The 15,207-nt window shown below is 36.5% G+C and overlaps 1 protein-coding gene across 6 annotated transcripts in view; it reads right to left on the reverse strand.

The window, feature by feature from the left end:
* The window catches only part of Smg7 (SMG7 nonsense mediated mRNA decay factor), a 63,923-nt gene that overhangs the window by 34,616 nt on the left and 14,100 nt on the right, over nucleotides 1–15,207 (reverse strand). For 2 of the 6 annotated variants that reach the window (XM_028775736.1, XM_028775738.1), the window contains exon 2: nucleotides 432–463. In XM_028775736.1, coding sequence (XP_028631569.1) covers nucleotides 432–463 — 32 coding nt within the window. Of the gene's footprint in view, nucleotides 1–431; nucleotides 464–7,311; nucleotides 7,437–15,207 lie in introns of those variants that run through there. The other 4 variants (XM_028775735.1, XM_028775737.1, XM_028775740.1 and 1 more) reach the window with 4 other exon arrangements.

Genomic DNA, 15,207 nt, shown 5'->3' on the forward strand with positions numbered 1-15,207 from the left:
GCAATCTTCCTATCAACATTTTTTTCTGAAGGTTTACCTACTACTCAGTTTTGAGTCACTCTAAATTGAAAAGAGCATTCTCTTATGAATATAGTAATCAAATACTACATCTTTAGTTATATAGAGTGAATTATTTTATTTTTATATCTTAAATTATTAGTAAAAGGTTCATAAAATTAAATAATCATACACATTAACAGCAACTCAAATACTCATATGGTATATACTCTTGAGTACAGGCATATACTACATTAAATTCCCTAAAAGTATTTAAGAAGAATCCAAAGTATAAGACCAAGAGACATTTAAAGCAAAGTTATTGCTCCTGGCAGCCAGCACAGGGTTTGGTACTACATTTTAAGTGAGAAAGGAAATTTTCTTCCTTTAACTTAACAGAACAAAGTAAGTGGTAAAAACAAGACAGCTGATACCTGTCATTTCAGCCTTCAGGACTTCTGCCTGCCTAGATAAGACAAAAGAACAAGAGTTAAACAAAATGAGCCACAGTTAACATAAACACACTGAATCATCAAGCTGAACAATGCATTACAATGAGGCAATTTGGTATGGAAATGTATGCCCTCCTTTAACATCCAGTATAGCAACAGGTCAACTTAACAAAGTGATATCCTAACTTAAAAATTACTTCACAGATTAAACTGGTAACTTCCCCAAAAGTTCATTTCTTGTTCTCCAAGTCTGAGTAAAAAGATATTACAAGCTCCATCCCCTAATACTTTAAAGACTAGTTTGTTTTCAATTTACTGGTTACCATAAACATTTCAAATTTTCACTCTTCTCACTACTGTTCCTGTCCCCTTTCCCACTGGCAAACTACAGTTGCATAGCCCTGCTCTGAGATTACAATCTCCACGACTCACATGTACGACATGTACACAGCACTCTCCTCATGAGATCAAAGTTCATTTCAATGGACAGCTCCTTCTAGCGTTTTCTCAGGACTTGATTACTCTTTCATCTTTTTGACAATCTTTAAAGTTCCCTTGCTACTGGACCTTTCTATCTCTTTGGCATTCAAACATATTCAAGTTTCCCAAACATTTTTTTAAGCCTAATTTCCCCCCTCTAAAATTCAAGAATTGTCTGTTATTGGTGAGGTCCTAGATTGACCGACCTCACGGTCCAACCTTAACTCTCTACACTCTTCTGTGTTTTTTCCTCTTGGCAGTTTTATCATGGCTTCCCAGCTGTGGAAGGCAATTCCTCCGTCCCCACAGACTTATTGAACTTTTTTTTACTGCATTACATCTTTAGCCATCCACCTGTGTTATATCCACCCCTCATCTGAACTACTCCAAAAGATATTTTTGCATGCTTGATCTTACCAACTATCCACCTGAACTTAAAACATTTAGTGATTCCTCACTACAAAACTTTCAGTGACAAATTCTGTAGTCTTTGAACTGTCTGTCACCACTCTTCTTCTCTCCATCTAGTTGGTTTGTCACTGGACTTCTGAAAAGGAGAGTCCCTGGGCTATTAAGAATACCACTTCCACTTTTACTGGCCAATAATCACTCATGCTTTGTGTCTGAAAGAGTACTGTACTTCCTTGGGAAACCCAGCTGGGGTAAGGAAATTCATAGGCTCCCAAAGTCACTTTAGTAAGTAGGAATCACAGCTTTTAAAAATACACACCATTAGAATCTCTTCAACTAGCATAATGCTTAGCAGGAACTCTAAGACATGTTCTCCCATGGGTTCTGGAATTCTCTTGCATAGAAGAATGACTATGGCTAACAATATATGTTGACTATCTAATCTTAACAGCTAGAGAAGTAGACTTTTCATGCTATCTCCACAAAGAAGTGATAAATACATGGGGTGAAGAATATGCCAAACACTCTGAGACTGGATCATTACTCAATGATTATGCATACTCAACATTACCCTGTACCCTCTGTATGTGTGATTGTGTGTCAACTAACAAGAAAATTCAAAGATTACAACCTGAGGTTCCATTTCAAAGAACTAAACTAACAAAAAAAGCTAAAAATATTAAAGTGTTAATTTTACAGAAAGCACTATTTACATAAATATTTTACACCAACTGTAAATTTTTAAAAATTATTTCTCATGTGTACATGTGTTCTGCCTGTGTCCTAATTTTTGTCAACTTAACACAAGCTAGAGTCATTTGAGAAGAAGCCTCATATGAGAAAATTCCCCAACAGACTGGGCTGTAGAGGGCCCAGCTCAGTGGGGGAGTTGCTACCCCTGGGCAAGTGGTTCTGAGTTATGTAAGTGAGCCAGGTAAGCAAGCAAGCCAATAAGCAGTTCCTGCCTCCAGGTTCCTGCCCTGACTTCCCTTTATGATGGATCATTACTAGAAGTCTAAGTGAGATAGACCATTTCCTCCCCAAGTTGCTTTTTGTCATGCTGTTTATCCCAACAACAGAAACCCTACCTAAGACAGTAAGTATATGGCTGTGCACTACTTTTGTGTCTGGAGCCAGCAGAGACCAGAAGAGGATGTTAAAAGTTGCCATGTGGGTAAGAGTAAAGCCAGTGTTCTTACAGTTTCAGTGACTGTGAATTTTAACTTCAGTAAAATATAAAATGAATCCTTTAGTCTGTAGTCTTTATAAATATATCCACTGTTTGCTTTTGAAGAGAATCCAGCACAAAACAGCACAAAAGAACTCTCAAATCGAATGATAATAACTAGCTAGCTATACTTAGTTATGTACCAAATTTCATCACCCATAAAGTCCAGCTTCATTGGTTACTTTACTTTAGGTCTTAACTTCCACCAGTAAGATCATACAACTTAAAGAGAACACATCTTTACCTTATCTTTCCCCAAAATGAATATTGTACAGTCTATAGAAAAACAAAACAAACTATATTCCAAAATTTCTTGATAAAGAGCTTCAAAAAATTAATATTACAGTTTATAGCCAATGCTGATATAGATATATACATCTTTAAAAAAACCAAAAACCTAAAAACAAAAACTAGTGTCTGAATCAGTCTCTCCTCCTTCCTTCCCTCCCCCTCCTTCTCTCTGTCTCTCTCTGTCTCTCTCCTTGGCTGGCCTCAAATTTGCTGTACAACAGTCTGTCTTCGTAGTCACAGGATACATCTGCCTCTACAGTGCTGCTCACCTGGATGAGACAAGTCTTAATACCCTCTCTCAGCAGAAAATGTGAGCAAATGTGGTAAAGTTTCTGTTTTTAGTTTGTTCTTACCTAAGCTGAAGGAATTAGTGAAAGGAATGAATATACCAAGAATCCAAAAATTAAATCACCATATTCTTAGTAGTAAAACAGCACAATTAAATATAGCTATAATATATAAAAATTTCAAAATATATTAAATATTATCTTTGGGCTTTTTGTTTGTTTTGTTAATCATCACCAGCTGGCCTTGAATTTCCATGGCCATCCTGCCTTAGTCTCCCCAAGTACTGGGACTACAGGTATTTACCATACCTAGTAGCTCTTTGTTTTTTGTTTGTTTGTTTTGTTTTTTTGGTTTTTTTCAAGACAGGGTTTCTCTGTGTAGCCCTGGCTGTCCTGGAACTCACTCTGTAGACCAGGCTAGCCTTGAACTCTCGAACTCAGAGATCCGCCTGCCTCTGCCTCCCAAGTGCTGGGATTAAAGGCGTGCGCCACCACCGCCCTGCTAGCTCTTTGTTACTTGTTAAGAGAAACTATGTCTGTTAATCAGTGAAAAAGAAAAAAATGAAGTTAATGGGCTGAAACAATCTGGATCAATGATAATAAATATATTGAAAGCTACAATCTGGAACAATTCACAAAACAGACTCAAGATCTATAAATATTTGATGTATTCTAAACACTAGCTACTTCAAGAGCTAGCACAATACTGTAACACCATTGCTAGACACTGTTCTAAAGGCCTTATATGAATAATTTAAGATAAACTATGTGCTATTACTGTCTCCATTTTGTACCTGAAGAAAACATAAGTCTATAAAGATTAAGTAACAAGCCCATGATTACAGGGTTAGAAGTAGTTCTTGAACTCAGCAGTCTGGCTTCAGAGTATAGTTCCTAATCAACTACAGCTAAGCTCTGAGTATAAGAAAATAAGACTCAAACATATAATAGTAACAGCCCATAGTACTGGAACACATAAGATTTTTTTTCTACTTGAACTTCTGACCCACTTTCCCTGTTTTAACAAAATCAAAAGTCATTCTAAACTCACAGTTATCAAAAGAAAACATACAAATGCTAAACCACTTTTTTTTATTTTGGGAGAAGTGGTTAGAGTAGTTGGCTTCCCTATCATGCAATAGCCAAGACTGGCTTTTAATTTGTTGCTTTGTTCAACATATAGTGCTAAGGAACAATTTAGGATAATTACAATATTCACTTATTACAGTCTTAACATAAAAACCAAATTGTAATTAATCATGAAAAGTACTAGGCCAAAGACTGTGAGGTGGGTATGTACTTATGAACACATAGAAAACACATAAATGTCTCTAGACAGCAAGTTTTCTAATAATAATTTTTTCCTAATAGCCTGCAAAAGAATAAATGCTATTGTTATCCTGCTGAATGTCATTTAGAAGAGACCCTAAGGAAGGATGCTGTTACTAGGGGTTTTTCTCAGTTCAGGTTGACAAACATGAATTTGCTTTCTCTCAGTGTTTAAAATCTCTGTACACTCCAATGCTTTATATAAGTGTTCTCAACCTGTAAGTCACGACCCCTATGGGCATCAAACAACCCATTTACAGGGATCACATATCAGACATCCTGCATATCAGATATTTACATTACGACTCCGAACTGTAGCAAAATTACAGTTATAAAGTAGCAATGGAATAATTGCATGGTTGGGGGTCAGCAGAACATGGGGAGCTGTATTAAAGGGTCACAGCATTTGAAAGGTTGAGAACCAGTGCTCTATACCATACACTGACTCCACGACCTATATTCTTTTGAGTATGTGTATAGTTTGTTAAGGGCTATTCTGATCTGAGAATTTCAAGGACGAGAGCAAAAACTATGTAAAACAAAGATAAAATGTAAAGTCAAAAGCTACAGATGAAGTTGGAGAGCCAAGAAAGGCGGCAGATCATGAGAAGACTTGCACGATGTGTTCAAGAGTTTAAATCCAGCTCTGTAATAGGAAATCAATGCTGATTTGAAAGTAACAGTAAAAGAGCACTGTTAATGTTGCCTTGCATATATGGGCACTGAGTACATACAGGGCACATACAGGGCACATACATACCATGGGATAATGATACCTAATGCATGAAGCATGGATGAAAGGTCAAGACTGGAAATGAGATAAGGACGATACTGCTAAGGAGAAAAACTCCTTTCTAAGAACTCTCTAAAGAAACTAGCAAGGGGGAGGAGGAGGCACAAATACAGAGCAGAGACTCTAAAATCACTTCAGGGAGTTAGCTTGGACAGGAGGTAGTTCAGAAAGCTGTAGTGTATATATACAGGCAGGCATTTAGGGGTGATTGTTGTCATGAGGAATAACTAAGACAAAGGCTGTAAGTGGCCTCTGTGAATACCAAACTACTTGCTGATCTGGATTCTAACTGTAACTCAGGTGTCCCTTCCTCTACTGCTCCAGAGAGCACAATGGATTAAAGACAAAGTTCAAAGTGGCAGTCAAAAGCTTCAGCTCTTTACCACCACATAATTCTAAAGAATAAACAATCCATTCAGATTGCCATAAAACTATGTTCTCAAGATCAGAAAATAAAGCCACTATATTTTTAGCATGAGCAGAAAATAACATGGTGACGGACACAGAGAAATTACAAAACAACTGGATCAGTATGTTAGGTTCTGTTATTTCTCTCTAAGCCTGTCATGACTTATATCTGATTACTTCACGGTAACATTTAAAACCTTGAGACCCAATAATGCATGAAGCAAATGACAAAAGATTGAAATGCCATGCTGATAATAGAGTGCAAACACACCACTTAAAACTTAATAGCATAATAACATGATTTGATAATGTATTACTGTTCGGTCGTCTTGTGGTGCTCTCATCTATAAGAGTCTTTACATGTTACCTGCATAGAGGTACATGCCTGTGACACACCAGCAGTCCCAAGAAAGAGGGAGCAAGACTCAAAAAGTATGGGGTCATCCCTGGGTGACACAGAAGTTCAAGAGTAGCTCTGGGTACATACATAACAAGACTCTTATCTAAAAGCAACAACAAAACATGGGTAGGGACTTAGCAATAGTAGAATGCTAGTACTCCATTTCTGACCCCTAGCACTGAAAACAAGCAACTTTAAATTTCAGTCATTCCATTTCATCAGGAGTAATGTACACATTTTGTTGATGAGGAAACAGGAACAGAGTGATGAAATATCCCACTATCACAGGATTGGAAAGTAGGAGAGCAATGAAATTCTAGAACCAGAGTGCATAAGCATTATAAAAAGAAAGCAGGTTTTCAGGGGTTGGAGGTGGGGGGAGTAGCTCCAAGTGTCACCAATCAATCATAGTGTCAACTTACAGGGCTAGCCATCAGTTCTGAAACCACATTCCTAATATAAATCAAACATGCTGTCATTATTAAGATGCGAGAGCAAGAGTTACCATGGATCACATAGATGCATTGTGATACATTATCTGCATTATATGTATTATTTGTATACAATATATTCTGTAATAAATTATCAGGAAACTCTACAGGGGTCTTTGAGACATTTAATTCCATCTATACTGACTTAGAGAACCAGAACAGATGTTACCTGCACTTAAATAAATCATTAGATACATAACAGAAATTTTCTTTAACTCTAAAGGATAATTTATAAGATGAATCTCGGGAAGCTGGAAAAGCTGGGCTCAGCAGTTAAGCGCACTGGCTTCTCTTCCAGTGGACCTAGGTTCCTTTCTCAGCACAGACAGCCCCAGGGGATCCAACACCCTGTTCTAGACTCTGCTTGGGGTACATACACAGACATGCAGGGAAGACACCAATATACATAAATAAATGAAACATTGTATGTGAAAAAGATAAAATCCATATCCCAAGGCTTATAAATACTCAGAAACTTTACATTTAAATATACAAATTCCTGAAATGTATTTTAGTGCATTTTTTTAAAGTTGTTTTGAACCATAAGACATACATGCTAATGTCAAAGTAAACCTAGATCATTTCTAATAAAGCCACATAAGTAAAAACAGAGTCCTTAGCATACCCCCGCCCCCTTCCAAGAAGTTGAGCACTCTTTCCTCAATGTCCACATAATATGAGAAACTTAACATACATCCTGGAAATTAATAACAGTGCAGAAATCCCTTGTAATTTTTATCCTACCTAATATTACTTGATTTCAGATGCTCCTCTGATTTCAAGTTTTCGGTCCTCATCTGGGACTTAAATGAAACGTTTTCTCCCACAATGACTATCTGTAAGAACATCCAATTTTTCACAAGGTAGAATGGTTTAAGACACTCTAGATAGAGGAGAGGAGGAAAATATGAGTTAACACAAAAAACAGATAATGTCCCTAGGGAAAAAACTTTTAAAAATATATTTGAAATGACTTAATACAAAAAGCAAAGGAAAAAATAGCAAAGTTTTTTCTTTTTATATTAGTTTCTTTAAACACCTTTAAATGTTGTTTTGTGTATACTTCTAAAAGATTTTGGTTTTAGATCCTTTATGTTGCCCTCATGTGCTTATAAGCTGAGTGATCTCTTCAAGACTAGACACCAGTTTCCTACCCAGCAGCAATCTGCAGGGTGAGACTGCACAGGTATAACATCAAACAGATGGGCTCTCAACCAACAAAAAAACATATAAAAGCAATCAAAGCACAGATACAGGTGGCATAAATAGTGTTTAAATTTTAAGGCCAGCAGGTCAGGTTTTAGGTTTCACTCAGTCACTGAACAGTATGTGGTCATTTTTATGTGCCGGGCACTGGATTAAGGACAGAATATACAATGAGTGACCAGATGGATGGGTAACAGTCCTTGTAGAGAATATCAAATGTATAAACAGATTATCAAAGAAGCAGGTAACAGAAGGTAGTGGTTAAAAGCATGGTTCCAGAATCATCATATGCCATTATTACAGGTGATGTGCTGGAACAGAGGCCATATGTAAAACAACAGTTTCCTGATTTAAGTAAAATGAGTTAATTATTAGCTATTGATCACTGTTTACACTTATAGTTCTTATGTGCTAGACATTATACTTAAGTGCTCTATATATGCGATCTCACAGAATGGGAGTGTAAGAAGAGACACATAAATGTCTTCTTATTCAGACTGCCTGGGCTCAACTTAAGTTCTGCTGTTTGTTAGCCACGTAACAAAGTCAATCACTGCTATATTACCCGGTTTACTGAGATGCTCTGAGGATGAAGGAGAATAATAGTCATCAGCACTGAAAATAAAAGTCACCTATTATTGCATTTGCTGTCATCATGTAATAGTTAATCACAGCTCCCAATTAGAAAAAAAAAAAAAAAAAAACAAGCAAATACCTTTTTTTCTACAATTTTGGAATGTGAAGCTAGGAACTCATACTAATCAATTTTAGACTAGAATGCACAGTTCTCCATGTTTAGCACTAAAGTATGTCTTAACAGACATGTCAAGCATGCAGGAGGGGACTTTGTTGCTATCCTTTCAAAGCATATATTCATAGGAAAAAATGAGATAAAGCAATTCCAACTTCCTTGACATAGTACGTCAAGTTAAAACTGTTGACTAACCGAGTCAGCCTCTGGTGCTGGAGTTTCTTGCTTTCTGCCTCTCAGTATCTGCATCTTTGTGGTTTCGTGTTTGTGTTTTTGTGTTTTTTTTCCCCTACTTAACCTGAAATGCACTCCCATTTTTCTCATTTGGGCAACTCTTTCTTGGATTTTAAAAGCTTGTAACTTCTGTAAGAAAGGTATGGTTTGGCCAGCTATCCCAGTACGTGTGCACATGCGTTTCACTGCAGCACTAAACAAATAAATCACTGGTTTACAATGTTTCCACTAAAGAAAGTTGAATCTATTCAGCCTTGTATATATATCTAGCACCAGCATGGTGATTACAAGACATTCACCCAAATAAATATCAATCAGTGTGATGTCTCAATTTAAAATCAGGATCCTAAACTTTTGGTTACTCAAAACTTGGTACTAGCTTTCAGGTATTTCAGGAAAACAAAACAAAACAAAACCAAGAACCAAGAATAACAAAACTTTCTAAGTTCAGGAATCACCAAATTATACAATTAGAGATAAACACAAGCACTTAGTTATCCTTCTAAAATCCAGATTCTCTTTTCATTCAAATGTACGTAGTATATATTGACCAGTAAATTAACTCTACAGAAATTAACACATCTGAGGCATACAATAAGACAGTTTGGTAGTTCACATAACTAAACAAGAAATTTAGATTATGCCATCAACAACCAGAAAGTTATTTCTTCTCATCTCAATTTTTAAATTAGATGAGATATACCAAAGCAATAGTTTTAAATAAGCTTTTTAAAAACACTTCTTTGTAATAACTCCTAAATCTTACTGAAGTATGCAGGCAATGCAGTCTACATTAAAATGAATAAATGTCTTACATCAGGGAAAAAAATTTAAAAGAAAGCAACTAAGTTAGTATCATGATAGATAAATGTTCAGAAAAGATTACCTTAAAAGACAACTGTGAAGAAATCAGATATTTGTATATGTGGATAACAAATGTAGGATTAACAGAACGAAATCACTGTAACAGTGAAAACGGAAGTAGATCTGAAACTATTGTTAATGCAAATTTAAAGACCAGTAAGACCCCTCTATACAATTAAATGGTTAAGTCAGAACACTGACAAAACCAGAGTGTTGATGAGTCTGTGGCTTTGCAGGCGCTCTCCCTGACTGTTAGTGGTAGGGAGCACAAATTAGTTAACAGCCAATGGAGAACAGAAAGTATGAGGAAAGTTTCTAATACTTTATGCTCACCACACAATCTGGAAACTGCTTTCAGCACTTACACAAACAAAATGAAATGAATTTGTGTCTATACAAACCTACACACGGATGCTTACAACAACGTTATTCATTCTTATCAAACCCTGGATGCATCCAAGATGTCCTACAATGTATGGAAAATCTGTTACAGCCAGACAACTGTTTATTATTAATACATGAAAAAGGAGAAAGAAACCTTGATGCATATTGCTTAGGGAACAAAGCCAGTCTGACACAGCTAAAGATATGATTTTAACTTTAGGACAAACAGGTAAAGAGAACTATGACAACAGAAATAACTTCAGTGAGAACCTAAAAGTGTTCTGAGAAGGTTTTTAAGTCTAAAAAGGAAAACAGGAGTCTGACTCTATCCTTTGACACTGGACAAAGTAATCACAGTCCTTTACATAATGTAAAGCACCAAATCCATTTAGATTAGAGAGGTACAAAGTCCAACTGCCAAACTTGCAGCACAAAGACAATATGGGAGATGAGCAAGTTAATTTATCAGCAACAATATTTAAGACAGTGAGCTAACTACAAAAAGAATCTATATACTATGGTATACAAAGAATATTCTCTACTTAAAGATGGTCTCTGAAGTTTTTACCAGAAACCATTACATATTCTACATTTTTAGTTTTATCTAGACAATTCCTTTTTATTGACTTTCATATCTAATTAAGAAATGGACTCCATATTCAAATAATTTAATAAACTAAACCCAATCAGATCATACAGACCCTATGATCCATTATTTTGGCCCCAATGAATAACATAATTCCTGACATCTGCACCCTTCTCAACTCTGCAGATACAGGGCTTTGACCTGTCACTTTCTTTGACAGACACTTGATGTGCATTTGTACTTGCCCTTTTCTAACACTATCACCACAGACTGAAGCAGAGGATGAGAGAATACTTCAAAAGAGATCTGATTTCCTCAACTATTACAGCCATCCGAGACCATGAATGAATTAGACCATGAAGGTCAGCACCAACTTGAGCTAGTCTGAGAGGAGGGGCTTTGGGGCAAAATCTCTGGAGATTTTGAAGACATGATTATGACCTGCCTTAGTTCTACTGGGCTGCCCTGAGTGACTTATCAATAGGCAGCAGTGATAAGATGGTAGATGTGATCAGTCTCTAGTAAATAATACTTGTCAAATAACTGAATGTTGGCGTATGGGAGACGGTCCAAGGTGGTTCCATGGTTTTCAACAGAAAAAAAGAAAACTGGGAGGATTTAGCATTTACTAATGGAGAAGACAACAGGAATAGGTGTTAGAAGGACAGAGTTCATTGGGGGTCAACAATACTTGGAAGATAAATTAGAAACATCTGCTATTATTTTTGATAATGGTAAGATCTGAGATTACTAAATATGCAATGGCTCTTTTAGGAATATACGGTTTAGAGGAAACATTTTGAGTTCTGGTGCTCATCTCCAAGAATCACCAGTATATAAACATGATTTAAAGCATAGGACAGCACTGTCAAGTGCAGAGGTATAGGATAGAAAACATACTAAATTGTTGAACTTGGTTATCCTAGAAGCCAAGTGGGAAAAAAAAAACCAACAAACAAAACGAGCATCAAGAAGGCAGTATCTATCTGTAAATAAATGCTGACAGGTAAAAAGAGAGCATTAGATTTAACAATGTGAAGTTACTGAGTGAGACTCTTATTAAAACAAATTTTCTGTGGAGAAGTGGGGCGTAAGACTATAGACAGTATTCAACTGTGACTGAGTATAGACAGGGTCTTGCTCTGAAGCCCAGGCTGGCCTGAACTCATGGCAATCCTCCTGTTTCAGTCACTTCTAGATTACAAAAGGATTTTTAAAATGCATATACAGCATTTCTTTATAAGGTAAGATAGGATAAGAAACAACATGAAAAAGATCTAATAGAGAGGGAAAAGATGGGTAAAAACCATTTCCTGATAGCCACAGGAACTTGACTGAATATTCTGTATGACCTGGGAAGGGGCTGATGCAGAAGGATCAAATGCTTGAGAGCAGCCTGCACTATGATACAAGTTCAAGATCAGTTTGTTTTAAAATAAAATTCTTAAAAAATTGGATGGGGGACATAGAGATTAATACTTTAATGTCAGAATATTTGCCTACCATAAAGAACTTGGGTTCAATTCCCAGTTCCAGAGCCAAACAAACAAACATATAAGGAAAAAAGTTCCTGAACTAGATAGATGAAATTAACAGTGAATTTATAGAGCATGACAACTAATAATCCATTGGAGCCTACAATACATAACGTAAAATACATAAATCATTCAGTTTTTTTTCTGTAACAACTTGAGATTTCTCCAAATGTAAAAACACTTTGTTGGGCAGTGGTAGTGCACGCCTTTAATCCCAGCACTTGGGAGGCAGAGGCAGGCGGATTTCTGAGTTCGAGGCCAGCCTGGTCTACAGAGTGAGTTCCAGGACAGCCAGAGCTATACAGAGAAACCCTGTCTCGAAAAACAAAAAAACAAAAAACAAACAAACAAAAAAAACCTTCATAGGAAACTTGCAGAAGGCTACAAAGACTTAGCACTGGGATTCAAACCCAGAATTCTAGAGCCTATTTTCATAATGCAGAACCTTTCACTTTTCAATGGCTCAGGTAGTCAAACCATAATTACAAATATTATACTACCGCTTAGGATTTAAGTTGCCAATTTACCAGCATATCGTCCACCTAAAACTCTCCTTTTCTTAAACCTGAAGAGGTTTCCAGGAAATTGTCTTGGTTTTTAGTTTCCAGATCAAGCTCTTAGGCAGGAAGTTTCTCTACACCCTCTTCTCTACCTTACTCCTCCACCCCAATTTTAGAAATGATTCGGTTATAAAAGAACATAGGAGCCGGGCAGTGGTGGCGCACGGCTTTAATCCCAGCACTTGGGAGGCAGAGGCAGGCGGATTTCTGGTTCAAGGCTAGCCTGGTCTACAGAGTGAGTTCCAGGACAGCCAGGGCTACACAGAGAAACCCTGTCTCGAAAAACCAAAAAAAAAAAAGACCATAGGCATTCTGTAATTTCTTCCATGAATAGTATAGTTCTACATATATACATATATATGTGTGTGTGTGTGTATGTGTGTATATATACACACATACACACACACACACACACACACACACACAGGTACCTGGATGGCAACTATAGAATGTCCCTGGAAGAAACTAAGACATCACAAAAAATTTTATGGCTTTCTCTGGCCTACAGCTGGATGCTGTTGTTCATAGAAAAAGGTCCAAAATACACAATTTTAAGGGCTATTATGTGTCACCATTCCACTTTCTTTGGTAGCATCCTCATAAAAATCAAACAGAACATAAACTTGGATCTTTGTTGTTTAAATATCAAAATTCAGATTTTCAATATGCCTGAAAAGATCAAATATTTCTACAAACTGATGAAAACCATATACCCACAGATTAAGATACTCAATAAACTTTAAGTATAGAAGAAAAAAAACCTATGGAGTCATTTTAATAGGAGAAATCTTTTAAAACAAAGAAAAAAATGTCCTATAGGGGGGAATAAGAAAGCGAATCCTGGCTGGATTACTATCAGAAAAAAAGGCAAGCTAGAGGCATCATTTCAAAGTACAGAAAAAAGAAAACTTCAACCCGTATAATTTTAATTTATAATCCAGCAAAAGTATCTTTCAAAATTGAAGAGAAAATAAACATTTTCAGAAGTAAAAGAACAAAGGAACTTTTAGGTCAACAGATCAATATTCACAGAGTATTAAAACAAAAGCTTTTCAGGATGAAAAAACATACCAAATGGAAACTTGAAACTAAGCCAAGAGGTGAAAATTTCCACAAATAGACTTGTGAGTAAACATAAAATAGCACTTTACTTGTTTTAAATTTACTTGGCAGTGTTTAAGTTTAATCTTAGGACTTTGGAGGCTTAAAAAGTCAAGGCCAACATGGGCCACATGAGGTCCTTTCCAGACACGCACATGCACGCACATGCACGAACACAAAGAAAAAGGGGGAGGAGGAGTAAATGGAATGAAAGTATACTGTTATAACTTTACACACACATAGAAAAAAAATAAAGAGGAGAAAACAGAAAAATCTACAATTACTTAGATACTTCAAATTTTACCTTTCAGTAAATAATACGATAAACAAGGCAGAAAGCCAATACTATACAATAGACCAATACTATAGAACAACCTGATCAAATTAATATCTATAGAATACTCTGACAAACAAAACACACTTTTTCCCAAGTGCACATGAAGTCACAAAATAGACAATTAAGCTGCACCACAAAATAAGTCTTTAGAAATTTAAAAAGTGCCGGGCAGTGGTGGTGCATGCCTTTAATCCCAACACTTGGGAGGCAGAGGCAGGCAGATTTCTGAGTTCGAGGCTAGCCTGGTCTACAGAGTGAGTTCCAGGACAGCCCAGGCTATACAGAGAAACCCTGTCTCGAAAAACAAACCAAAAAAAAAAAAAAAGCTTCTCACCCATTCCCCTCATTCACATAGTTGAAATGTTTAGTTGTCAGGGAGTGGCACTACTTACAAGAATTTGGAGATGTGGTCTTTTTGGGATAGGTGTGGCTTTGTTGAAATTGTCACTCGAGATGGGCCAGGTTTCAGAAGCCCAACTCAGGCCTCTCAGTGGCTCTCACGCTGGGGCCTGAGGATCTGAATGTATAACTCTCAGCTATATCTATCTCCAGCATCATGTCTTCCTGTAAGCTGCCATGTTCCTCACCTTGATGATATTGGACTAAACCTCTGAAACTATAAGCAAGTTCCAATTAAATGCTTTCTTTTTATAAGAGTTGCCATGGTAATGTGTCTTTTCTCGGTGATAGAGCACTAAGACTCTTATATACGTATGTATGTATACGAATGTTTCTGTCTATAGCTAATTTATGACAGCAGTACCAAGGAATTCAAAGGAGAAAAAAATATTTTCTCAAGAAATGATACTATTAACAACCGGATGAAAAACTTTAACCAGAAAACAAACTCAAGTAATACATCACAACATATACAAAATTAAATCAAAATAGATTGCAGACTTAGGCTATAAAATTTCTAGAAGAAAATTTAGAAATGGAGTAACTTAAACTAGCTCTCATTTGAATGCTGTGTATGTATCCCCTTCCAAATGCATGCTGAAACTTAATCTCCAGTGCAAAAATATTAAGAGATGCTGACTCTTGGAAATGAATACCACATGAAGGTTTAGCCCTCAAGAATG

The sequence above is a fragment of the Grammomys surdaster genome, unplaced genomic scaffold, assembly GCF_004785775.1.
Source record: "Grammomys surdaster isolate TR1022 unplaced genomic scaffold, NIH_TR_1.0 259, whole genome shotgun sequence".
NCBI classification, from domain to species: domain Eukaryota; kingdom Metazoa; phylum Chordata; class Mammalia; order Rodentia; family Muridae; genus Grammomys; species Grammomys surdaster.